The sequence below is a fragment of the Miscanthus floridulus genome, chromosome 13 (genome assembly GCF_019320115.1).
Source record: "Miscanthus floridulus cultivar M001 chromosome 13, ASM1932011v1, whole genome shotgun sequence".
Taxonomy (NCBI): domain Eukaryota; kingdom Viridiplantae; phylum Streptophyta; class Magnoliopsida; order Poales; family Poaceae; genus Miscanthus; species Miscanthus floridulus.
The window spans coordinates 60,722,978-60,750,470 of NC_089592.1; the positions used below are offsets into that span (position 1 = coordinate 60,722,978).

The 27,493-nt window shown below is 40.3% G+C and overlaps 1 protein-coding gene and 1 long non-coding RNA gene across 2 annotated transcripts; one reads left to right on the plus strand and one right to left on the minus strand.

Annotated features, from left to right (window-relative positions):
* Positions 1–4,822: 4,822 nt before the first annotated feature.
* On the plus strand, positions 4,823–22,122 carry LOC136501132 (MADS-box transcription factor 23-like). The gene is made up of 7 exons (XM_066496627.1): positions 4,823–5,244; positions 10,619–10,697; positions 19,809–19,870; positions 20,488–20,587; positions 20,675–20,716; positions 20,799–20,882; positions 20,996–22,122. The coding sequence occupies exons 1-7, from the start codon at positions 5,063–5,065 to the stop codon at positions 21,134–21,136; spliced, it is 690 nt and encodes a 229-aa protein (XP_066352724.1). The 5' UTR covers positions 4,823–5,062; the 3' UTR covers positions 21,137–22,122.
* On the minus strand, positions 16,634–25,636 carry LOC136501133 (uncharacterized). Its single transcript, XR_010770174.1, has 4 exons — positions 25,400–25,636; positions 22,141–22,196; positions 18,009–19,887; positions 16,634–17,935 (listed from the first exon to the last, which is right to left on the minus strand). It is a non-coding gene; the product is annotated as an uncharacterized lncRNA (long non-coding RNA).
* Positions 25,637–27,493: the final 1,857 nt, after the last annotated feature.

Sequence of the window (27,493 nt, forward strand, 5' to 3'; positions counted from 1 at the left end):
GGAAAGATTAGCAATAATGATAAATGTGCCATTGACAAAACTAGGGTCAACTAACAGCATTTCTTTATATAGGGAAAGGTCTTAAAATTGGCACAAAAATATCTCTGTTGCTTAATAATGCATAATAGAAACACAAGTACTAAGAGCTATGTTGTCTTACAAACATTTTGGTGGACTATGGGCTTCCTTTTAGACAACTTACATGCATCATATTGTTTCCAAGCTCGTTAACAGACAAGATACAATTAAAATAAATAGTGAACCAGCTACAGAAGCTTACACAAGCTAAACAAGTAAACTTGCTGCCTTTTCCTTTTGCTAACGTAAAAAGACAGATAACTGATCTATCAACATATGCTCACTAATGAGGATATAACAGAATTTTCCTCAAAAGTTCCTTTGATGTTGATATGCAATAGATATTCACAAGAGCGATATTCTAGGAGCATACAGAAGAAAATTGTGAAGATGACATGACTACATGAGTATTACCGTCTTTGATGACTTTGAGCTGAACCATTTGTTTGTTAAATGGGATTGTTCCTGAGGGTATCCTGCATGGATAAAAAAAGGGTTTGTATCATAGATTTCCCCCAAGCATGAACTTCCTGTTAAAGAGTGCATTACTTACCATCCATTTCTGGATCAACACGCTTCACCAAATGCTTAGATTTCTGAAAGCAGTTGCCATCATATTTACTACAAGACATTGAGATAAAGCACAAATTCGATAAAGAAAAACTGTAAGGACATAGTAATGCATTACCGCAAGTAGGGCATCCAAACCTTCCATCACACGTGGATTCAAATCAGAATAAAAATGACCCATGGGGCAAATCAGAAAATACATGGGACAAAAGAAAAGGAGATTGAGGTGATGGTGCCTGGGAGAAGAAGTCTGATGATGGCCATGGCAATTGGGAGCATCCCAGCAACTGGAATGGGCAGAGTTTGAATGTAGATCAGGACACGTGGGGAAATGCCAGGGGCAAAAAGAAGACAGTGACCATCTCCAGAAATTTACCCATTATCAAGAGCAAAAGAACTCGAGAAATGGCTCAGATTTACCTATTATCAGCATGACAACTGCAACTTAATTTCACCTGGAGCTTAATTTAATTCTCTCCCTCTCTAATGGGAATTGAACTGGCCACAGAACTGGTTGCTTGTACTAATACAAGCCATCCTAGTTAAGCAGCAAACAGAACAAAATATCCCAAGTACCAGCTCATAAGGTGCTAAACTGCAGAAGTTCTCTAATGGAAACTTGATTCATCATAGCCACTCAAGAGTAGTACAAAACAAAAAAGTCACAAGGTATAGTTAGGGAAGGGGAGAGCATCCACTCAAGAGCATGGTCTGAATTTTTAGACACAAGCAACATATACGCAACTGTATTTTCAATTCTACTACGAACCACATATCAATCTCACTAAATCTCTTTTTAATTTAATTCTAACACAACCAGACATGACATAGAAATATTAACTTTTAATGCATGGTGTTGTATAATACTTAAGTTGGAGAGCAAAATATTCAGAAAGGCAGCTCATGGAAAAATGGCACAACAATGAACTCAAGTTGGGAACAAAATGCTAGTGCTACGAATGATTCTGGTGACTGGGGAGGCTGGGGTAGTGGAGTTGGAGCTGCTGCAAAGCCAGCAGATCAAGATAATTCATGGGAAGTGCATGCTAAGGTGTCGGACAATTCCACTGATTGGGGAGGCTGGAGTAGTGGAGGATCCAGTTGGGGTGAGAAAGATAAGATGGAGTCGAATGCAGTATCCAGTTGGGGTGAGAAAGATAAGATGGAGTCTAATGAGCATCTGAAAGTCTAATGCAGTATCCAGTTGGGGTGAGAAAGATAAGATGGAGTCTAATGCAGTATCCAGTTGGGGTGAGAAAGATAAGATGGAGTCTAATGCAGTATCAAGTTGACTACAATCACATAGTGTGCTCTATCTGTTGCCTATAGATTGTTGACTACAAAAATAATTTAATATTGCACCTAGTAGGCACTTAAAATAGAGAAGACAAAAGAGCATGAACATCAACTAAGAGCAAAAATGAAGTGCACAGAGTAATCTTACATGTCACTTTCATCTTCCTTAAGCATAATAGGGTATGTCTGTTTTTTTTATCAACAATGGCATACAAAAAAAATAAGGACTGACATCAAGGCAGGTGCTATCTCTGCATACCATGATATAACTTGAATGATGATAGTGCATACTAAGATAATTGTACAATAAAAATCAGTTTTGTAACTCGGGTCTTGATTTGCAGTGTTGCACACAATAAAAAAGGTGGAATTAGAAAGAAGCATACTCCTAATACACTAAAGCCTATATGCAGTGCTGTGTAAAACACTAAAACAGTCCATATAAAAAAGGTGGAAATAGAAAGAAGCATACTCCTAATACACTAAAGCCTATATGCAGTGTTGTGTAAAACACTAAAACAGTCATATATGGTCGATTACCTGAAACAACATCAAGGCACCAGTAGTGCAAAAAATCAAGACTAGTCGTTTAATAAAATTCAGTCCACAACCAGCAGCTTTAGCAATGTCAAAGTAAATTTAATCCATCAATAAACTTAGAAACAACTGTGCTTTAGCAAAGTGGAGACAGCTTAGTACCTTAAATGGGATTAGATCAGATCTGTTCTGAATACACATAACCAAATAGCTTAAATTAGGGTTCGTTCTCAAATTTGCACAAAAGGGAAGAGAAGGAACATGCATACCTGGCTTGTGTTGTGGGTGCTTGTCGTTGGCAAAGGGCTCACCTCGGCCACTAGAAGGAGGTTGCACTCGGAGCTACAACTGCCCTGATGTGGTTGCGCTTGGAGCTGTAGATCTGGACATCGGGCTGAGAAGGGGCTCTAGATCCACCATGCTCGGGAGGGCCCACACGCCGTGAGGGCTATGCTCGGGAGGGGCGGCACACCGTGAGGGACGCGCCTAGGAGGGCCGTGTCCGGGAGGGGCGGTGCGCTGGGGGGAGGCACCTAGAGAGCCACGCCTAGGAGGGGCCGTGCGCTGAGAGGGCCACGCCTGGGAGAGGGACGGCACGCCTGGATCTGGGCGAGGGAGGGCCGGATTCGGCCGGGTGAAGAAGGGGGAGGGGAGGGGCACCTGCCGGGGAAGAAGAAGGGGGAGGGGAGGGGCGCCGGCGGGGGAGAAGAAGGGGGAGGGTGTGGATCTGCTCGGTCGGCGGCGGCGGCGACAGATCTAGATGCGGCCCTGCCTCGTCCTCGCGCCACCAGTGACGCCAGATCCAGCCGCCTGGGGGAGCGCCCGCCATGGATTTGGCCGGATCCGGGGGTGAAGGAGAGGGGCCGCGCCGGCCGCGTCGATGAAGAGGGAGAGGGAGGAGAGGGAGTGGCGGCGCTGCTCGGGAGGGGAGGAGCCCCCGCACTGAGTCGCAGAGGGAGGGGCGCGGCGCTGAGTCACAGAGGGAGGGGCGCGCTGAAAGGAGAGAGTGAGGGAGGGGGCGCGGTCTAGTGCGTGAGAGGGTGTTTGGGGGCGCGGCGGCCGGCGAGTTAGGGTTAGGGTTTTTTTCTGTGCGTGTACATATTTTTTCATGCGTTTTGAAAGAACCGACAGAATAAATTGCATTTTTCTGTGAGTGCTGATTTTTTCCGTGTGTGTATTGTCACGCACAGAAAAATTATACGATTTTTCTGTGGGTTTTAGTATTTTTCTGTCGGGATATTTTGGAACCGACAGAAAAAACGTACTTTTTCTGTGCGTACCGAAAAAAACGCACAGAAAAATTTATCACCCACAGAAAAATGTGAGATTCCAGTAGTGACTCCCTCTGTCCCAAATAACGAATAAGTATGCAATTATCAACTAAATTGATGAAAAAATATTAACATCTATATAGCGATATTATTCTGTATCATTAGATCAATTATAGAATATATTTTTATAATAAATATATTTGAAGACATAAATATCGATATTATTCTCTATATAAACTTGGTCAAACCTAAGAAAAATTGGCTTGTTCCAAACATATAATTGCATTGTTTTTGTGAGGGTGAGAGGAGGGAGTAAATGAAAAGTAGTAATGATCGATCAAATTACATATGTGTATATAATATAAACTGCTAGAACTAAAACCAAGGAGCAGCGTCAAATCTTATGTGGCGACTCATATAGTCCACTTATGTCACTTTAATTATTAACACTTGCTCTAGGGTGCAAGTGCGCCTTTAAATAATCGCTACTCCCCCTATCAAAAAAAAAGAGGCATTTTCGCTTTCTAAAAAGTCAACCACTTTTAACTTTGACTAAATATGTTTTACAAAATATTAATATTTATGGTACATAATTAGTATTATTAGGTAGATCGTTGAATATACTTTCATAATAATTTATTTGGAGATATAAATGTTGCACGTATTTTCTACAAACCTAGTCAAAGTTAAAAAAGTTTGACCAGCACGATTTCCATAGACTATTTTTTAGACGGAGCGAGTACCTGGAAAGAACAATCTGATGGGAAAAAAAGAAGCTGTTGCATTTAACTGACGGAGTACTGAGAAGGACACCTGGATTAAGAAATATGCAGCGTGATGGAGCATCGACACGAACGCGCACGTGTCAGGCACTGACACGACAGAAGTGGTAAGCCGTGCAGATTTGTTTATTGTCAATGATGCAGTACTAATCAACAATTAGTGAATTAGGACTAGGTAGCTAGCAGCTAGAGAAAGCAAAAACGAGGAAGGGCCTTCTAAACGCTTTGTACTTGTATATATGCGTCTTTCCAGCTGGTCCTAGAATACTTTCGTGGGGAAGCACGGACAGGCATCTCAAAAGAGGATTGGGCAGTTGCAGGAGGATCATCCAGACTATCAGAGGGAGAAGAGAAGAGAAGAGAGAGAGAGAGAGAGAGAGAGAGAGGGCTTCTCCCATCAGAGAGAAGAAAGAGACATAGTAGCTAGTACCACCGTTCAAAGGTTTCTGCAACAAGGTACTCCTATGTAGATAGTTAGGTCTCAGCTCTCTCTTTCTCTCTCTAGATCTGTGCTGTTGGGAAGAAGGAGATGGGGAGAGGGAAGATAGAGATCAAGAGGATCGACAACGCGACGAGCCGGCAGGTGACGTTCTCGAAGCGCCGGAGCGGGCTGTTCAAGAAGGCCAAGGAGCTCGCCATCCTTTGCGATGCCGAGGTCGGCCTCGTCGTCTTCTCCAGCACCGGTCGCCTCTATGACTTCGCTAGCACCAGGTTTGATTATTGCTCCTCCTTGCTAGCTTAATTGCTGACTATTTGTTAGATCTACTAACGACTAAGTACTTATTATTACATATATGAAACATACAGCCTATATACTCAAGCACCGATGAAGTGTTTTTTACTTCGGTTATTAGGGCAGAAGAGAGAGATGCAAGTGGCATAGAATTTTGATACCTCGTACCTAGTTCCAACTTTTACGGGGAGTATGTTAATTTACTAGTATACCTCTTGGAAAGTAAAAACAAAAACAAATGGATGGATTGCACTGTTTTATTTGTTACCCCCTACGTTCGAAATTATAAGTCGCTTTGATTTTTTTTGGTACATCTATTTTGCTATACATCTAGATATAATAATATATTCAAATACATAGCAAAATGGATGAATTAAGGAAGTCAAAGCGACTTATAATTTCGAACGGAGGGAATACCTTATAGCTTTGTAAGATTTTACTTTCAAGCTTTGTGTGGTAAACTGAACCGACCGGTGGATTCAGGTTTTCCGAAACATTATAGTTGGGGTTGCACATATATATATTTGGCCAAATAACCTTCTCTATCAATATACGCCATGCGTGCTCTTGTCGATGGCTTTTTGAAAAAAAAAATATTTGGCCAAATAAAGTTCAGTCATACGTTGAGTATTTGCAATTGTGCAACTGAATTTTTTTAATTAATTTGGGGATCAAATTAACATGACAGACTACAGAAGGGAATTATAATATGTAGCTATTGGATGTGTTCCATGTGTCACATGTCCACAATCTTACAACGAATGTTTCCTTTTTAAACAGGAAGTATTTGAATGATGTTCCGGACATGAATTTTTCGCTTTTCCCTTTTCCTTTTTATTATTTTATAACTTCTCATGATTTTACAGTATTTTTATTCTTAACATAGAATGATGAGTTTCAACTCTAGTGAATTAGTTTTACACAGAGTAAAATGAGTAGATGTATATTTCTTTGTTTTCTTGAATTTCTATATATGTTGATATCGTGCCTATATAAACCAAAACTGAATGGACGATTACACCCGAGATATTACTTTCATTGTGTCTCCCCAAGTGCAATATGCACTACCGGAGACCGGCTCTTTGCCGAGTGCCAAGTGGTTTACCGAGTGTTGTTTTTCGGGCACTTGGCAAAGACGCCTTTGCCGAGTGTTTTTTTTCACACTCGGCAAAGAAGCTTCTTTACCGAGTGTTTTTTTTTTTTGACACTCGGCACTCGGCAAAGAAGCTTCTTTGCCGAGTGTTTTTTTTGACACTCGACAAAGAAGCTCTTTGCCGAGTGTTTTTTTACACTCGGCAAAGAAAATTTCAAAGCACATTTTGAAGCAGTAAATTAATTCAAATGAAAAAGTTTTCAACTACAAAGTTGTATAACTCATCAAGATGTACAATGTTTGTTTTGGTCTTTTCTTCATATGACAAAGTGAAAGCAAATTTGTTCACAAATCTAACATATCTCTCTTGTAGTTTATAAAACTACAAGAGAGATATATAAGATTTGTAAACAATGTTAGAACAACCATGTCGGATGAACAGATGACTAAACAACCAAAATAAACTCTATAGATCTCGAAAAGTTATGAAACATTGTAGTTGGCAACTTTTTGATTTGAAATCATCTTGTCATGCAAAACTGTGTTTGAATTTCAAAAATTTAAAATTCGAACTTTTCAAACGACCTCGGATGGAAAAACAACCAAAATAAACTCTGTAGATCTCGAAAAGTTATGAAACATTGTAGTTGGCAACTTTTTGATTTGAAATCATCTTGTCATGCAAAACTGCGTTTGAATTTCAAAATTTTGAAATTCAAATTTTGTAAACGACCTCGGATGGAAAAACTTTCTAAACTAAAAGTGTAGATCTCGAAAAGTTATGAAACTTTGTAGTTTACAACTTTTTTATTTGAATTCGTTTAGGGTCTCAAACAAGTAATTTACACTCGGTTTAGTATAATATGTTGGGAACTAAAACGGAATCTAGACACAAGTGACAGTGTGGTGTAGTGGTAGAGGAGGTTTGCACGTAGGGGGAGGTCGCAGGTTCGAATCCCGTCGGCCACGTTGCTGCGAATTTTACGCAAAAAATGCTAGAGATGGGCGGGCGTTGGCCAGTGGGGGCCTCCACCGATTAAAAAATCCATTTTTTCCTATTTTTTCGGGTTTTTTTTCCAACTGACACCTTTGCCGACCCATTTTTTGCCAAGTGTCCTTTGCCGAGTGCAGCACTCGGCAAAGCCTTTGCCGACTGCAAATTGGGCTTTGCCGAGTGCCCCTGGCACTCGGCAAAGCCGCTGAGTCCAGTAGTGATGATTATTCTTCAGTCCTTACTTGATAATGTGAAAATGGTTTTAGTGCGCTAGCTAGTTCAGCATACCAACATATAAAGAAAAGTCTGACCATACATGGTACGGTACTTCATAAGTACGTTATTATACTAAAGAACTTATACATTGCTTGAAAATAATAATAGGCGTTCACTAGTCGAAACCTAATGGTTAAAAGTAGAGAGGTACCTTCCTCCTGCACTCCATCGAGCACTAGGCGGATGGGTGCAGCGACATGCCCTTTCTATCTGTTCTCTGCTACACAAAGGAGATTAGGTTACATTATTTACTAGACTACCCTTAATCACAATTAATTAGTTCATTTTAAGATCAACAATTGATAAAATTTCTATAGGGGTGGTTCCTCCCAAGCACCGTAACATATATCTCTTATACCTATATTATAGCCTTATATAAGAATTGGCATTTTAACAAGTAATAAATACTATTGGCCTATAACCCTTTTCTTATTTTTAGCACATTATATAGTACAAACACAAACTTACTGGTCAAATTTTCATGTAGCTTAATTCAAATGTTAATCAGGTGCTAGAAACTAAACCAGCTTCCACTTTTTTTACTTCACTTGATATGACGTATTAATTTATAATATACAGGGTATTCAGATTGCTCATATGTTAGAACGTACATGATAATATTTGCGAGCCCTAGCCATAAGACGATAATTCGAGGGTCAAACTACCCAAAACCGAATTCTACATAAGATAAGCGAAAACCATTCAAGTAGACACTTTTCTATCTCTCTCAGAACATATTTCCACTACATGATTTTTGCACATAGTTCAAAGTTTTTCAAGAAAATGGAGTACAACACTCAACAGAAGTTTTGCTTCGTAGATGGCTATTTTTCACTCTGGAGACGACCCAATATCAATGCCATAATGACAATGATTCAACTTAAAAAGTTGGTGATTTGGAAATAAATAAACTGATGTTTTTTGCCTATAGAAACGTAGCCACCTTTTGTGAGGTAAGTCTAAGACCTGGCACGTGCAGTACCAAGAGATTTGGGTTATGTATGACCTTTAAAAGCCAGAAATTAACTTCATCATCTAAAAACATAGAAAGACATTTTTAATTTATCATGTTCTTTATCCAATATATATACGCCGGCTACACTTACACCAGTACAAAACTGATTTTTACACAGGCGCCTCCTATTTCTTTAAGGATGGATTACTTAGCAAACCATTTTTAACTATCGTCAGGGTACTATAGCTTACAAACTGACACTGAAAATATATTTTTCAGGGACGGTTCTGTTAACTAAACCATCACAGAAAATATATCTGTTTTTAGGGGTGACTCGCCAGATTAGTAAATCTTATTTTTTGCAACTTCTAAATGATTTTTAAAAAAGTTTGAAAATCATTTCAGGGACAGTTGTAAACCAGCCCTGAAAATGACTCGTTTTTCGATCGATGGCATGGTTTTAAAAGCTAGCTCTAAAAATCGTTTTATATAGTGTTTTACGGCAGGTGCCGTAGTTGTGGCTACTTGATTTGTATCGTAGCCGCTGAGTAGTGCAGCTGTAACAAGCAGCATCCAGCGCTACAGAAGCACTTTCCATCACAGCCATAGAATTTGCATAGTGAAAGGATGCATTCAAATAACTACTCAAAGAAGTATTAAATAATACTCCTTCTATCATGTAATATAGTGCATTACAGCATTCAAAATTTATCCTCAAATATAATGCATTTTAGAGGAAAAAAAACTAATTTTGCATTAAATACTTTCCATTTATCAACCAATCATCATCAATTACGTTGATTAGCGTCTGATTAAGAATTAAAATGAGGGTGTATGCGTCTTTTATATTCTCTCTTAATTTGTCCTAAAATTCATAGAATGCAGTGGACAGAGGGAGTATATTGATTGTTGAGCCATTAGATCCTTTTTGACACATATATATGGGAGATAATCGTTCTCTCCAAATAGCGGAAAGTGGCTCAATTTCTTATTAGCCCCGTCTGTAGAGCGCAGAAAATTACTGGGAAAATGCACAGTAATTTCGTATGAATCGGGAACCCACGATTTTCAAAAGGGCCTTACCAAGTGGTAAAAGATCATGTGCACTGCCTTTTGCTCTCTCTCTATTGCATGATTATTAATATCATCTAAGAACTTCAAACTGCAAGGCAGGCTCCTGGATGATTAAAAAAGGTTAAGGGCATGTTTGAGACAGGAGAATGTAAAACACAAAAATGAGAGAAAACAGAGGAATATAAAAGGAATAGAGGTGTAAAACAGAGAATTGGAAAACTAGAAACGAGTGTTTGGAACACACGAACACTAATAGCATCAAAATCTATTGGTTTGTGCTAAACACAATTGTTTAGATTAAACAGGAGCTAAATACACCTTTACAAAGCGAGATATATCAGTTAAAAAAATTTGTAGTGTCTTGGACGAGCCCACATGGTTGTGCATGCAGGTAGGGAGTACCTAGATTAGTGCGTGAGTGCGCAAGAGCTGCAGGAAATATTTCCATGAGCTCAGAGCTCATTTTTTTCTTTCCCCCAAAACTGCAGGTTTCATTACCTTTCCTTTGGAACGGTTTAGGTCTCTTCCCTTATTCCAAACGTTGCTACAGTGAAAATCCTATAGAAATTTGATTCCTTTGTTCTTCCTACATCTTTCCAATGAACCAAACATGGCCTAAAATGGTAGGAAAGAAACATATCATTCCTGTGTTGATAAACTTTGTAATAAGTTTGATCTGATTCCTCTTTCGAGGGGATGAAACCGGATGTTTAATTTCATATCTAAAAAACACATTCCTGCCTTATCTTTTTATTATTCTCTTGGCCTACATTGATAAACTTTAGACAGGTACATTACTCCCACTACATAAGGGTGTCATTTTGTTATGTGCTACGCACAGCAGGCTCGCAACTGTTATTTTCTGGGTCCTATATTAGTTGTTATCTCTATGTTATATTGTGGCAAATTTGTGATTGATGTGACTAGTTCTAACGGAAAAAAAATATTTTTATCGACCAGCATGAAATCTGTGATTGAAAGATACAGCGAGGCAAGAGAGGAGCACCATCAGACTATGAGCGCAAGTGCTGAGGCCAAGGTATGATATGAACTTAATTTGTATTCTCTTATCTTAGTACTATATATGAAGTAGCATTATAGACCTTCTAATGCACCATGTACGGTACACCCCATCAGGCAGTGATGATACTTCTAGAGTTTTTTGCGTGGAGAGATTCTTGGCCAATCCGCTTTTTCTCTTCCTTTTTTCCTTGAAACTGTCAATCCTAATTTCCTCTATAGACTGCAGTAGAAATCCGCGTGCAAGAACCCAAGTTATTGGCTTGAATGTTAAGATTTTTTGCACTGTATGAAAACTTGCAAGAAAGAAAGGCCCATAATCCAAATAAAATATAAACCAACTTTAAAGTCTGGGCCAGGCCATGATATTTCTGATAACCAAGGCCCACTGAGCATGACCAGAACCTTAATATAAAAAGTCCAGCGCACTTTCTCAAAAAAAAATCCAGATTCATCAGCATTATTATGATGTCCAAGCACTTCTACGTCAGCCACTATCGATCGAGCATGCAACACAATAATTAAGATGCTTGCGTTGGGTAACTCCAATGTCCAATCCGATGTGCCCTGTGCGCAACATTTGGTACACTGTATACGATACATTACTACAGAGAGTTTGGGATGAATGCAGGAATGGAACATATTGTTTATCAAGGCTAATTTAGAAGGGCGAGGATGAAAAACCCTCCATAAAGAACTAAATTATTATTCAAATTATTTTCCCATAGATTTCCCACCCTAAAAAAAATCAGGGGTCCCAAGAGAATTTGAGTTTTCAAATTAGCCCTCAGGGTTTGCTTTCAAGATTTAATCAAGGTTTTGGGAAAATATACTAAATAGAAACAAAAAAACGCAAATATAAATCAGTAAGACAGTTGAAACGTTTTAACAGTCTTACCGATTTGGGTCGGAAACTCCCGATGATATCACACTATTTTTGCCAATATTTCCCGCACACGGTCTTAGTATTTGAACCTGTCATTTTACATGTGCATGAACTTGTATTAGCAGTAAAGCATATTTGTTAGTTTAAAGAAAAAAAGTGAAGTACGTTTAAAGACTTAGCTTATCATTACTATTTATGGTACTGTAAAAAAAACTATGCATCATCGAATTGCCTACTGATATCGACGTGCCGTAATATCAATGCCGTAATCGTTTCTGACTAAATTTCGTTTAAGTAAAAAAAAAAAAGAAATGAAAGCAGACCTCCTCCGACTGTACGGTTTCATCCCTGACTAGTCACAAACAAACTACTTTAATCACAGTATAAGGTGTCAAGTGTACATATGCAACCAAAGCTTTAACACTTTGAAACCACTGCGCGAGTAGCACCACAAATACGGTGACGTTTAATACTCGATAAAAGAAAGAAAACCAAATGCAAAGGGATAAAAGCGGAGAACACTTGGGGGCGAGAAAGGATCGAAGCCTACATAGTCACGATGGTTAAGTACACCATATTTTGCGTGCGCCCATGCACACATAGAGCCACTCAGACTTTTTGTTGTTGTTTTGGTTCATAGTAGCAATTGCATGTGTAAATATCAATGTAAAGGGAATGATGGAATATGTATCAATATAATAAATAAAGAGAACAATGGAATATGTAGTATTAGGAGTGTGAATGACTTTAATCGTTCTGGATTCAACACGCATGCTTCGGATAGATGTCATGTTTACCATTTTGGAAAAAGCACGGTCGATTTTGAATACTAATATTATATATCTAACAAACTAATTGTCACTCTCAGTCCAAAATCCACTCAATCCAAATCAATAGAAGGTAGAGTTATCCACGCAGTAATGTTGCACAAACACAGCCACACAACATACCAGTGTGATATGGGTATTATACAAAGCATATGCTTAGAGGTGGAGATGCATTTATTTAGTAGGACAGGAGTAATGATTTAGGATAAGTTATAATGTTCACGAAACAAGCGACATAGAACTAAATATATAGAAGGGAGTCACTGGTGGCGCAGCTTCAAACATCGGACGCTCAGCTCACACGGCCCATGCACGGTCTAGTCGAGGTCGTGGGTAACGTCAGTGCACCGGTCTCCCCTCCCTGTTCGCGCACGCACGATTCCTGACCCGCAGGCGCCAGTCGCAACCGAACCACTAGCGCGGGGCCTAGCATGGTCTGCACGTCACACCTTTGGGTCCTAGTCAACAGTCCCATCTCTGGACGCGTGCCGCATATGCATCTGCTAGCCTCAGGCCCTCGCATGGTCACCCATGGCGACGCCTCAGCCGGTGTAGACGACTGCGGCAAGTGGGTCCATTGCAACATGTATAACACCAGATCTACTTTTGCAACATCTAGATGAAACACTTGCAACATACGTCCGAAATAGCTGATACACTTGTAACGTACATCTAAAACCAAACACCTAAAAAGTATTTGAAAACACATATGTAGCCATTGCAAAACATATGCAACATCCAGATGAAATACTTACAACATATGTATGAAACACCTAAAACACTTGAAATATATGTTTGCAACATACATGTATATACAACATCTAGATCTACTTTTGTAACATAGATCGAGGCTGACTTTTTTCTCAACATAGATACTTACGATAAGTTAGTAAAGAACACTCATATTGATGGCAGTGCAATTACGAAAACAAGGAATCAGTCAAATAGATTTTTATTGGTTTACATGTATAGCTAGTATTATTGTATTAAGAATCCTAAAATTTCCATTGTGCATGGCCTAAAGATATAAGAACCAGGAAGGTCAAAGGACTGAATCATTTCACTGATAGGACATGAAATTAGTCCTTTAGCTAGGATGAAGCAAAGAATGGGGAAGGAGCCTTGAGAAGCAGCAGCATTCAGTGGATCCACGCATAGAAAACTACGGCTGCTTCTGTCTTTGTGTGCTTACCTTTCTTTGATAACAGCCACAAATGGTGAGCTACAAAAAATGCTCCAACCTCTGCAACAGAACAACCTTTTTTTCTTGTTATAAATGTAATGGAACAGAGCTTCACTGCAACACAATCCGTCAGATGCCTTTCTTGTGGAAAAAATGGAGCATCCATGCACCAGCACAACAGTCGGCCATGAAGGTGTACAGTAGACGCTGCAGCAGCTTCGGGTGATTTCTTCGTCCCGGCGACCGTACCCTTGTCCAGAATTTTGTGCGCACCTGCAGCACGTGTCAACGGAACAAGACCCAAGCCCTGCAGCCAGCGGGCTTGCTACAGCCCCTCGAGGTTCCATCGCAGGTCTAGACCGGCATTTCAATGGACTTCATCGAAGGCTTGCCTAAGGTTAATGGCAAGTCCGTCGTTCTTACGGTGGTCGATCGCTTCTCCAAGTAAGCGCACTTCATCGCCTTTGGGCACCCCTACACTGCTGCTTCAGTGGCTCGGACGTTCTTTGAGGGCATTGTGCGCCAGCATGGGTTCCCCTCCTCCATCATCAGCGACCGCGATTCAGTGTTCACAGGTCAAGCGTGGCGTGATCTCTTCAAGATGGCTGGTGTGACACTGCGCATGAGCACAGCTTTCCACCCGCAGACGGATGGCCAATCCGAGGTGGTCAACAAGGTGATCGCCATGTATGTGCGCTGCATCACTGGTGATTGGCCTCGTGCTTGGGTGGATTGGTTGCCCTGGCCGAAGTATTGCTACAACACATCCTTGCACTCCGCCCTACGCACCACTTCGTTTGAGGTCTATGGCCGTCCGCCCCCACCTCTGCTGCCCTACACGGCTATGGCCAAGACAGACAAGGTGGATACTTTGTTGCGCAATCGAGATGAGTTCCTTGCTGAGATCCGCGAACGCCTACTTCAAGCGCAAGCAGCTGTCCAAGAAGTATTATGATGCCTCTCACCGTGACTTGGAGTATGCTCTGGGGGACTAGGTGTGGCTGCGCCTGCTCCACCGTACTGCAGAGTCCCTCGAGCCCCGAGCTAAGGGCAAGCTTGGTCCTCGCTATGCCGGCCCGTTCCAGGTGTTGGAGCGCATCGGCATCGGCACCGTCGCTTATCGCCTTCAGCTTCCGGAGGGCGCCTGTCTGCATAATGTCTTCCACATGGGTTTACTAAAACCGCACAAGGGAGATCCTCCGGCTGCGCCTACTCCTCTGCCGCCTACGTTCGATGGTCGCCTTCTTCAAGCTCCTGAGCGTGCCATCCGTGCCCAACTCCAGCGGGGCGTTTGGCATGTTCTTATTCAGTGGCACGACATGACTGAAGACGATGCTACCTGGGAGCCGCTCCAAGCATTCCAAGACCTCTACCCGGATTTCTAGCTCGAGGACGAGCTATTTCTCCAGGCGGAGAGATATGTTATTACCGGCGTCCAGTACACACGCCGGCGTACCGGTGGCTAGAGACCGGCGCACAGGGGGGCGCCTGGCCGGCGCACAGAAGGCACCTGGATTAGATGGACTATTAGTCCAATTATCTTTATTTGCTATTTTCCTCAATTAGGATATTAATTTCTTAAAATAGGATTTACAGAGAGGCTATATATATATATATATATATATATATATATATATATATATATATATATATATATATAGAACTACTATCCTGTAGCTGGCTACAGAATAACTTATTCTGTAGCCACTTTGAGTTACGATAATTACTATGTTATTTTACGAGATTATAGTAACTCCTTACTAAGTGGTTTAATATAACGTTATGGTAAATATCCACATGTGTTATAGTAACCCAACTATCGTAAATATGTATTTATATTATGGTAAATTAGTATATAAAATTATAGTAAATAGAGGTGGCTACAGAATAACTTATTTTGTAGCCGGCTACTGAATAGCCTCTCCCTATATATATATATATATATATATATATATATATATATATATATATATATATATATATATATATATATATATATATATATATATAAACACTTATTGGAGAAATCAAGCAAGGCAAACATTATTTGCCTGGCCTCAAGGCCCAAGGGCCACGGACGTGACTCCTTGCCTTCCTGACGTCTCTCACGCACAGCCCTAGGGCGGCAGCAGCAAGCAGCCGCCTCTTCTTTCTCTCGCCGCCACGGCACGCCCTCCCTGTTCCATCCCTACAACCTCCGCAGCAACTCCGGTAGGACCTCGGGTCCTATCAGCTTCATCATTTCACAAATCACAAATAGGATAAAAATGCTATGCGTTGTGAACTGAAACTTGAAGAGAATGTTAATAGGCTGTTAAGTTTGCTTATAGTGTCAATGATTATGTGGGCTAAGTTAAACAAACCAACACCTTTTATTACTACCGTAGCAGAATAATCTAGCTAAATATCAAAGCCTCAAGCCTGATTACGCATGAGCATGAACAATCAAATGCCCAAGAAACTAAACTAAGAAATCAACCACCAATGAAGTATTATTTTCCAATGTAATGTGCATCTCAAGGTTGTTGAATGATGGCTGTAATAGACCGGAAAATGGATAGCAACATCCAAAATTTTGATAACAATTCATTAGATTACATGCATTTTCTGCTGGTATAAACAGATCGTTAACATGTTGATTCAGCCAAGCTGAAACACAATCCATAATCAAATTCTCAATTGAATATACAGCTCCATTTTGAGGTGGTAGGCAAGCTCTTAATAAACTAATCAAGCAAAATCCGAACACAGGTCTTGACAGTTCTTAACTAAATGTTGCCTTGATCAGAACATGCTCAGAACATGCTCTGGCCTCCAATATAGGCTTACAGTTATACAGAGCTTATCTGCACTGACCCTGGTGGCAACAAGTGTTATCTAACGATATTTGAAGAAATGAAAAAGTAGCTTCTGGATGTTTGTTAATGAACAGATTGAAGCTGAAATTTGGCTTCTGAGAAATAGAGCGCCACGTCATACCAATGAATAGCAAGAATGACATCCCTTGCCTTACTCAATTCATAAACAATAATCTGAAATGGTTAAACACTCTAATATCAGAACCAAACAATAATAACAAAGGCTGTCATATATGCAAAAGGGTCCATTGCCTAGTAGTTGACTCAAGCACCTAGATTCAACTCCCCATGGGAGCAAATTTAAGGGTAAAAAAAACCCTCCCTTGCGCAACCCATAAAATAGTCGCGGGGATTTTTCGGTCGGTTGGAAGACTGACGTATCTTATTCCAAACAATACCACAGTGGAAACAATACCGTGGGGGTGGTCTTCCCCATGATAGCTGATTTTTTTCTTCAAGGTTTTCATATATCATCATCGATGTGGCAAATGATTCTGATCACTGCAGCCACTAAGCGCAGTAGAGAAATTATCTAGAGGACATTTAAGTTGGTAAAGAAATATATTTATGTAATTATCAAACTGTCATTTGAAGACACAATTGTAGTCCCTCTTCGTAAAAGTCTAAAAATCATGTAACTTCAGTTGCATTGAACAGTACAGCAGAGGCAACTTGCTGATTTGTTTCCTTGACCAAAAGAACTGCATCCAAAACATTTTTGGTGGAGGATATGGTTTCGAGCATAACTTGACAATGTAACAATACAACAAAGAAGTAAAAAACTAGGGACACAGCTGCAATAGAAGAACCATCCAATAAAAAGTTCAGATCTTCTAACTAATAATATGAATCAAATAAAGGGGGTACCCTGTGAGGGGTCTAGGGAAGGCTGTCAGTAGCAAGCCTTACCCTCGCCAGTGCAATGCGAGGAAACCGCGACTCGAACCCAGGACCTTCCGGTCACAGGCGGTAATATGAATCAAATATCTCAACTATTTTCTTTCCACATAAAGTTTCACTTAGACAATACCTGCAAATGTTACATTTGAAAACTTTCATATGCGTAAGGCGTAAGTGCAAAAATGCACTTGGAATTAAAACTTGGGTGATTAATAAGTTAACAAGTTCAATGTTTAATACCACTATATATTTTGGTGGTAGCATGTATTACTGAATCAGAGTAAGAAAAATAGTTAGTGACTAAATTTACTGTGGTTTAGCTACCACATGTGGTCTGTCTGCCAATAGGTAGCAGCTAAAGACAGGTTTTCTAAAAGGCAGATATCTTGTAAATTGCCTTAAGAGTCATAGGTTTGTAAGGCAACCTATTACACCGCCATTGATAGTGTGAGCGCCAAAAGCACATGAAAATTGACTGGCATGTCCTGTCTTTTGATTCTGATCTAGGGATTTAAGCAAAACAACAGGGGCCATGAACATCATGGTAATAACTGCAAATGACTCCAACGCTGCATAATGTAGCCCGCTATGAAGCATCACCTGCTATATTCATAGACTATGTTAACCCCCAAATAGAAATCACAAAACTGAAACAAACATTTCATAAACTGGTTACCCTTCATCCTGAAGAACTTCTGTTGGACACACACGCTGTTGGCTCCAGGTTCTGATCATCCCAACCACGACCAGGATGAAGGTGGTTCTAAACTAGTCAGGTTTAAGTGAAATAAACATTAACCACAAGCACCAAGCAATGTAACTTTTCCATATCTTTTTCCAAAATAGTACAGGATGGTGTAACTTTACAAAACCACCAATAAAATTATTTTGAAAAGGTGCAAAATATTTATAACTTAGAACGATATATCTATATCGTAGTGGCATCTTGGTGCCCAATTTGTTTGAGCTTTTGGCCACTTTTGGACTGCTAGCTTTTGGACTTTCCAAAAGCCAAACAGCTCCTAGAAGCCAAAAGCCCAGAAGCTCACTTGCCTTCTCAGAGCTTTTTGGCTTTTGAAAGGTCCAAAAGCTCCTAGGAAGCCCAAACAAACACTGTTGCATTTTAGACCAACTATTATCAACTGTGCTGAGAGCAGTTACAAGATGTACAGCACAAATATCATGGGTGTATTAATTCCTATGCTACAGATAACATTTTCACAATTGTCTCATTTTATATGCCATAACATTTTCAGGATGCAACGCTCCATTTGAGTTCATGTTAGATGGTAACATTTTCTCATGTTTATAAGTGAATAAACTTGAATAAAATGGTACCTACAACATGTTTAAAGGAGCAATGAAAGTTCAGATCAAGTTATCTTGTGAGCAAACATATTTTGATAAGATCAAGTTATCTTGTGAGCAAACATATTTTGATAAGTAAACAAGGAAGTAGTTCGAAAAAAGATAAGTAAACAAGGATGATAAATACATTACCACAAACAAATTTGTGTTAGAGCATCTCCAGCAGGGCCCCCTACTTGGGCCCCTATACTACTTTTGGGAGCTGGATGGCAAAAAAAAGCCCACTCTAGCAGGACCCTACTCAGGCTCCCAAAAGTAAAAGGCCCTCAAGTTCTCCCCTCAACCCCCCTCATTCCTAGGGACTCTGGAGGTGGCCTCTACTTTTTTTCTTTCCCACCGTTCCTCTCCTGCTTCAGTGCAGATCCCACCTGCGCCCGCCAGCCAGAGCAAGCCCCCGATCCCCTATCCCTGCCGAGCCCCTCCCTGCCACGGGTGCCTCTCCCCATCACCGAGCCCCTCACCGCCGCCGAACCTCTCCCCACCAAGCCACTACCTGTACATCGATGGAAAACGGGAGAAAAAGAAAAGAAAACACATGCCACAGATAGAAGGGTCCCAATTGTCATAAAAAAGTAGGGGCTCAAAATTGAGGGTTGTTGCTAGAGTTGCAGCAGAAATTTGAGGGCTGCAAAAGTAAGGGTGGCCCTCAAATTCCAAGTAGGGGGCCAGGTTCGAGAAAAAAGTTCGAGAGATTTAGGGGGGCAGTGCTGGAGATGCTCTTACTGCATAAACACTTAAACAGTTACACAATATCCAAAGACCTAATTGTTCTTGAACCATATTTTTTCTAGAATGTGAAGGAGAGAATTTCTCTTGAACCATTAATCATTTCCAAACCAAAGATGCCTTCATATGAGCTTATAGCTAACAAAAATGATATTGTGTTTACATATCCCTGTAGGATCTGATTGCTTGTTGCATTCTTATTTTCTTTCATATTTTGGCTCTTGTTGGGTACCTGGGTTTCAACTCTACTAAAACCCAACTTCCTTTGAAGCAAAAGGTTGTGTTCTTTTTGTTGTAGTTGTAATCCTATGCTAAAGTAGAGATCATTTGGTTGTCCAGTCACTCTCATTTATGTTAATGGAAAGCTTTTCCATCTTACTAGCTCTGGCAAAGGGAGGCAGGAAGCTTGAGGCAGCAACTGCATAATTTGCAAGAGCACCATCGGTACGACCTAAACCAACCTACAATAAATATTTCAAATCATTATGAGAAAAAGAATGTGTCTACTGCAGTTATTTTTTTCATAGTATGCTTAACAGTACTATCATAGCAGAGATATTGTACTTACATCAGAGGAAACAAACACCACTAGAAAGAGAAATTGTAATTTTATTTCATGCTCAGACATAGAATCAATGGGAACAAGGTCCTAAAAAATAAAGATCGATAAGAATTAAGAACAAATTCTCAGCACATGATGATGAATTGCAAGATGCAATTGGTTCAATGCTCTATGTGTGTCTATTAATGCTATGCACAGGAAGTTTGAAGTCACCAACACAAAGTTAAACCTTATACAGTATGGCTCCAAAACTTTCAGAAACAGCAATAAGCAACAATCTGCTTCATTATTCTATTTGATTAAGTGCGTGTCCTTACTCCTCCCACAAAGGAAGTTATGTTATGTGTTGGTTAATTCAACTGTACACTTGATGGCTACAAAAATGGTACTTTATTTTAATGTTCTCTCTTAAACATGAAATAGGATCATACATTCGTACAATAACATGTGCATTTTCAGAAAAGCATAAGCTAATGTTCTATACAATTTTTCACTGCAGGCAGTTGTTGGGCCAGCAGCTTTCTGGCCTGGACGTGAGAGATTTGCAGAATTTAGAGAATAAGCTGGAGACGAGCCTAAGAAATATTCGTCTGAAGAAGGTTGCATTACAGATTCTTTAGTCGCCATCACATACTTAACAACAAAGATACCAGTTGCTACTTTGTTTACTAACTTTCAATCTGCAGGACCAACTTATTTTTTATCAGATTCAAGAATTAAACAGGAAGGTTTGTACACACAACTTATTCAAAACTACTTACATATTCTAGGGTCTCGCTTGACTACACAAACTGCTTATTTGAATTATAGGGAAGCCTCATGCACCAGGAAAACATAGAACTTTACAACAAAGTCAACCTTCTTCATCAAGAGAACATTGAATTACGGAGAAAGGTATATGCATCTGGAAATAGTTAGCCAAAAAAGGGTGCAATTAGTAGAACTCATCTTTTATTCCACATGTCAAGTGTATGTGAATCACAAAACATCATTTTTTCATTTTTCAGGTGTATGGACAAGGAGTAAATGAGCATCCAACAAGTACTACAGTTAGACACAGTATTCTGAATACAGAGAATGAAGATGTTCCAATCAATCTTGAGCTGAGTGTGCAAAGGGACAAGTCAGAAACACCAAGTATAGGGTGAGATTTTTGTCCAAACTTCAGGACAATTCAGAGTCAGTAAACCAGATGATTTAAGAAAGACCACTGAAAGTGCCATAAGACTTCAATGCAGTGAGGATAGCTAAAACTGAGAGACCAGAAATCAATATCGTGGGTTGAATTGCAAGACCTAACAGATAAAGTTTAAGCTGCTAGATGCAATTCTTCTTTATGAAGAAAAAGGCGTACCCGGTGCAGAGAGCTCCCGCTCTGTGCGGGGTCTGGGGAAGGGTGTCAGTGGCAAGCCTTACCCTCGCCTGTGCAATGCGAGGAGACCGCGACTCGAACCCGGGACCTTCCGGTCACAGGCGGTAAGACTCTACCGCTTGCACTGGGCCCGCCTTTCAAATAAGCTTGTCATGTATGCTCTTGTAAATTGTACTCTGAATTATAAGTTGTCTTGGCTTTTCTAGGTACATAGTTTTTGCTATGCACCTAGATATACGCTATCTCTTGATCCAAAACAACTTATATTTGGAACGGAGGGAGTAACTTCAAAAGATGATAACAAGTTAAATATTGGATGATCTTCTACCATTAGAACTTAATAGAAAACAATTCCTTTTGAACTCAAAATGAAAACGTGTATAGGTAGAGAATAATACAGAGGATTTTGGTAAAATGACAACTTTAAACTTCAAACCAGAGCAGACCAATGTCCACTGTCCTATGACAAAACAGATACATCCAAATGCGCAGTTGGTCTCAAAACTGAGCTATTGAATAAATAAAATGCTTTGTACTCTAAGCACAAGACCTGCTTAGGGTGGAACCCAAGTAAGCAGGCATTGCAACTATACCCTTTAACCACATTCATTGTACTTTGTAGTATTCTACGAAAAAATCAAGCCTAGTATAATTATCACATCATAGTACATATAATAACCAGTTAGGCCAACCAAAAACATTGATCCATATCAATCTATCAATCGCTGTGGGAATAACAAAAGATAAATGATATTTCTCATAATACAGAAGAACACTTACAAGCTCTTGCAAGCTATGCAGTTGTTGTCTCGAGCTTGCTGCCCCCAAATGCATATCTAATTAAAATAATTGAAGGTTAGTAAAATCAACTTATGCAAGGTATAAACGTACTTATAGTGTATTTTTAATTTTTACTAAAACTTGAGGATCATCATAATACTGACAAATGACAATGTAAGAAGAATATATATCACTGCAGAGCCATGTGCATATATTAGAACTTTTGTTAGGCAAATTACTGGCAGACAACAGAAAAAGAAGCTCACAAAGTCACAGGTGGCACACAACGTGCATCCAGCATGGTGAATGGTGAACATGCAGTGGAATTAAGTGGTACTGGCAGCAACATGCAGAAATGGGCATTGACATCAATGTGTGTAGTCAGACATGAGGCACAGATGAACTCACACTAGTTATGAGTCAAGGCAGATCAATTTACCAAACCTACCCACCCCACAGCCCACACTGCCCCATGCCCCCACCCAACCCCCACAACCCTCCAAACTTGTGACCATAAAGGCACTAAGCAAGAGACTGCTATTGTTATATCAGATTGGCAAAAAAAACATCAAGGTATCCCATCAGTTCATGACCGAGAAGACAAGGTAAAAGAGTCCATCTCATATTTCACATGATCTGATGCATGGCCAATATTTCCTTACATGGAAATTATACATGTGTTTAGGTTATACCAAGACCAAATTATGAAACAAATGTGCAAACTCTCTAATAATGAATATGCAATGCACTTCATATTATAATGTAAAATATTTACATTATGATATATACTTCAAAAGTACACTCCTAACCTTAATAATACTCTTTTAACTAAGTTAAAATATGCGGCAAGTCCTTAATGAGAGTAGTCATCCAATATAGCATATGTTACCTAGTATCCCAGAACTCAAACTTGTGAATCGATGTAAACTGTCATAATTCATAAAGCTTGATCATAGTCATCAATAGTGTGTTCATATAAAACATCTACTTGTTTCTTGATGTTATTGATGTTCAATAACATACAACATCAACAAAGCCTTTAAGTCCCAAACAAGTTGGGGTAGGCTAGAGTTGAAACCCAGCAGAAGCAATCAAGGTTCAGGCACGTGAATAGCTGCCTTCCAAGCACTCCTATCTAAGGCTAAGTCTTTGGGTATATTCCATCCTTTCAAGTCTCCTTTTATTGCCTCTACCCAAGTCAACTTCGGTCTTCCTCTGCCTCTCTTCACGTTACTATTCTGGCTTAGGATTCCACTACGCACCGGTGCCTCTGGAGGTCTCCGTTGGACATGTCCAAACCATCTCAACCAGTGTTGGACAAGCTTTTCTTTAATTGGTGCTACCCCTAATCTATCACGTATATCATCGTTCCAAACTCGATCCCTTCTTGTATGACCGCAAATCCAACGCAACATACGCATTTCCGCGACACTTATCTGTTGAACATGTCGTCTTTTCGTAGGCCAACATTCTGCACCATACAACATAGCAGGTCTAATCGCCGTCCTATAAAACTTGCCTTTTAGCTTCTGTGGTACCCTTTTGTCACATAGGACACCAGATGCTTGCAGCCACTTCATCCACCCTGCTTTGATTCTATGGCTAACATCTTCATCAATATCCCCGTCTCTCTGTAGCATTGATCCTAAATATCGAAAGGTATCCTTCCTAGGCATTACTTGACCTTCCAAACTAATATCTTGCTCCTCCCGAGTAGTAGTGCCGAAGTCACATCTCATATACTCAGTTTTAGTTCTACTGAGTCTAAAACCTTTGGACTCCAAAGTCTCCCACCATAACTCCAGTTTCTGATTCACTCCTATCCGGCTTTCATCAACTAGCACTACATCGTCCGCGAAAAGCATACACCAAGGGATGTCCCCTTGTATGTCCCTTGTGACCTCATCCATCACTAAGGCAAACTGATAAGGGCTCAAAGCTGACCCTTGATGTAGTCCTATCCTAATCAGGAAGTCATCCGTGTCTCCATCACTTGTTCGAACTCTAGTCACAACATTGTTGTACATATACTTAATGAGCCCGACGTACTTCGTTGGGACTTTATGTTTGTCCAAAGCCCACCACATAACATTCCTTGGTATTTTATCATAAGCCTTCTCCAAATCAATAAAAACCATGTGTAGGTCCTTCTTCTTCTCCCTATACCGCTCCATAACTTGTCTGAACAATTTATGTGATGATGAAGATTATTCCATCGTATGGGATATCATGATATTATTTTTGATCAAACGATCATAAACTAAACTTCAATTAACTTTGTAAAACATGCTGGGTGTAAATGCATGTATCTTATTGCAATGCATAGTATAAAAACAAGCAATCGATCTTCTTTAAGAAATATGTTAGGTACAAATAAAAATGAGGCATGTATGTGCCAATATTCCTAGGTTCCAGAGTAATACGCTACATCCTTTATATTCCATGTACTTAAGATATTTTGATTGGAAACAAAAAAAACCTACTTGAAAAATATACCTAGACGTAGAGGCCCAATACACAAGTACTGTAAGTGAAACAAGTATATTATCGCTTGAAAGAGTTTCTTCAGCCCATATTGCAACCTTCAGAATGTGCTGATAAAATTTGCCATTATAGTCTCACATTTCCCTACCCGGAGTCCCGAACACAAATTCTACAATCTTTGTGGGTAAGGGAACAGAAACACAAAACTGCTGCGCAATTATCCGACAACTGTTGGCACCAGTAAAACCTTACAACAGCTTTTTGAGGATCGAAATATGTAGCATAAGCGCAGCAAGAGACCTCATGATTCTAACAAACACCTACACCCTAAAATTTTAGGGAAAAGGGATGAAATGAGGAGAGAATATATATGCAGACAAAATCGATGAATCACATATGCCCTGAGCAACATTTTCGCTTCCCCAAGTCCCCACCTACGAGTTCCCTAGTTCCCTCCTATACGAACACCAAAACTGCAGAACTACATACTGTTTTACCCGATCCATCACACCGGATGACATCAAGCAAACTGCAATGCATCTATGGATCCAGTTCCAAGCTCCACACACTACTGATCCAGTTCCAAGCTCCGTACACTACAAGCACCACAAAAACCAAAACCACAACGGGCGCGGGGGGGGGGGGGGGGGGGGGGGGGGGGGGGGGGGGGGCAGGCCGGTGTCACCAAGACACCAACCACACAAGACCGCTCGAACTGTAAGCGGAATTCAACCTATCGTAAATCGTAAGCAGAAGCGGAGTCAGTTGAGCTTACCTGGACGGATCGGCTCCTCGCTTCGTCGCGAGGGCACTCCGCTAAACCCTAGATCAGGTGAGCTCGGCAGTAGACAGGTGGGGTGGCGGACGGGGAGGCCTGCAGCCAGAGGATACAGCATAATTTGCCAGGATTAAATAAGCAGCGGTCGGGCGCACCGGCGCAGCCGCTGCGGCCTCCGCTGTTTACCGGATTCGACTTCGAGGCGCTGCTGATTCAGAACGCCAACTGCTGGGATTTCTTTTTTAACAAAAGGGACTGCCGACTTTTTTTTTTTTTTTTTGAACCTGGGACTGCCGACTTCTGGTTTCTTCAACAGGCAACAGCTTCTCCAGGACCCAAGCTAACCAAAAGAAACCAACTAATAGCTAATTACTTCCTCCATTCTAAATTATAAAACGTTTAGCTTTTCTAAATTTATGTTTTTTACTGTGCACTTAGATATACGCTACGGCTAGATGATGCACGTATATCTAGAAAGCCAAAACGTCTTATAATTTAGAACGGATGAAGTATTAATTAAAACTAATAGCTAATTGTTAGTTACCCTCCGTTCCAAATTATAAGTCGCTTTGATTTTTTTGGTACATCCGTTTTGCATGTACCTAGATATAATATATGTCTAGATGTATAGCAAAATGGATGTACCAAAAAGTCAAAGCAACTTATAATTTGGAATGGATGGAGTAGTAGGTAAGACATTAGGTAGGTTTATTAGCTGAGCATCTAAACATGTTCTTAGGAGAGTTTTATTTGCATTTAATAAATTGTCACATAAGTGTTTTTGATAGCGTGGCAACGGTTTTAATAAGAGATAGAAGAATGGGATGAAACTCTCTTAGCACAATTACCAACTATCTATGGGTCATGAAATTAAATGTCTATGAAACCGTAGAAATAAAAATTTCTATTGAAAGTGGGTATTTTAACCATGTTTCATTTTGTTCTATATGGCATGACAGTTTTAGAAATAACGCCATAAAACTTTTCACTAAAATTGGCCTTAGCTAATTTTTTAGCAACTAAGAGCATCTCCAGCGAGACATCGACGAATTTATTAGAATTCTGCCATTCTCATAACTAGATTTTGTTGGTTTACGATCCTGCAAAAGAGACTCGCTATATTGCCATTATAAAACGAGGCCATCACGCTAGAATACATTTTCGTAATTTTTTTATCTATTTAATGTTGCTACCCATGAAAACACTCTTTTCTATTATGCAAATGCCCCTGCCTCTTTAGCTGACAGAGAAAACAACACTCGAAGACTCCTCTTTCTTCTCCGTTGCGGTGAGAGCACACAACGTGCTCCCATGGGCGCCATCAGCGCCGCCTACCCCTCGCCGCCACTGCCTCCCACATGCCATTGTCACCCCTATTATCTTCTTAGTCTTCCTCGGCGACATGCATTGCTGCTGCTAGGGTGGGATTTGGGGCTGACGTTGGAGATGGGAGGCAGCCGACAACGTGGAATTTGGGGACGACGAGGGTGGTAGGTGCAGCGATGGCGACAACGACGGTGGCAGGCAGCGCTATGATGCGGAAGAAGTGCGCTGGCCACTCACGCTCGATTCGTTTATGTGGATGAAATGACTTTTCACAGGAATTTTAGGCTAAAGGGGCAGGGGCGTTTATGGAGTAGAAAGACTATTCCATGGACATCAACATTAAACTTATAAAAATTTGAGAAAATGCATTTTAGCATGATAGCCGCGTTTCATAATAGCAATCGAGCAAATCTCATTTGTAGGATGACAAACAAGCGAAACCCAATTACGAGAATGACAGAATTTCAATAAAGTCTTACCCAATAGGCCCCATACTCTATTTTTGAGTAGCGAAGCCAAAAAACACCTTCAGCAAACTACCTACTAGGTCACCCAAATTTGTTGGCCCCGAAATCCTCCCTTCATTACCCATTCCTATTAGGCCAACAAGTGCCTACCTATTTTTTGTATTGGTGGTTTTCCACCCACCTGCCCGACCCCCACACACCGCTGCTAAAAAGCCCTAAGTTTGGTTTTGTTAATTGAGTGACAACCAGTGGACTAAGGTTTTCAATTGAGTTGTGATTGAGCTAGGGTCCTTATCAA

Excerpts from the sequence above, each read along its gene's own strand:
- LOC136501132 (XM_066496627.1), top strand. The coding sequence starts at position 5,063 with ATGGGGAGAGGGAAGATAGAGATCAAGAGGATCGACAACGCGACGAGC. Across the intron at positions 10,698-19,808 it reads GCGCAAGTGCTGAGGCCAAG|CTCTGGCAAAGGGAGGCAGG; the intron begins GTATGATATGAA and ends CCATCTTACTAG. Across the intron at positions 20,717-20,798 it reads TTCAAGAATTAAACAGGAAG|GGAAGCCTCATGCACCAGGA; the intron begins GTTTGTACACAC and ends TTTGAATTATAG.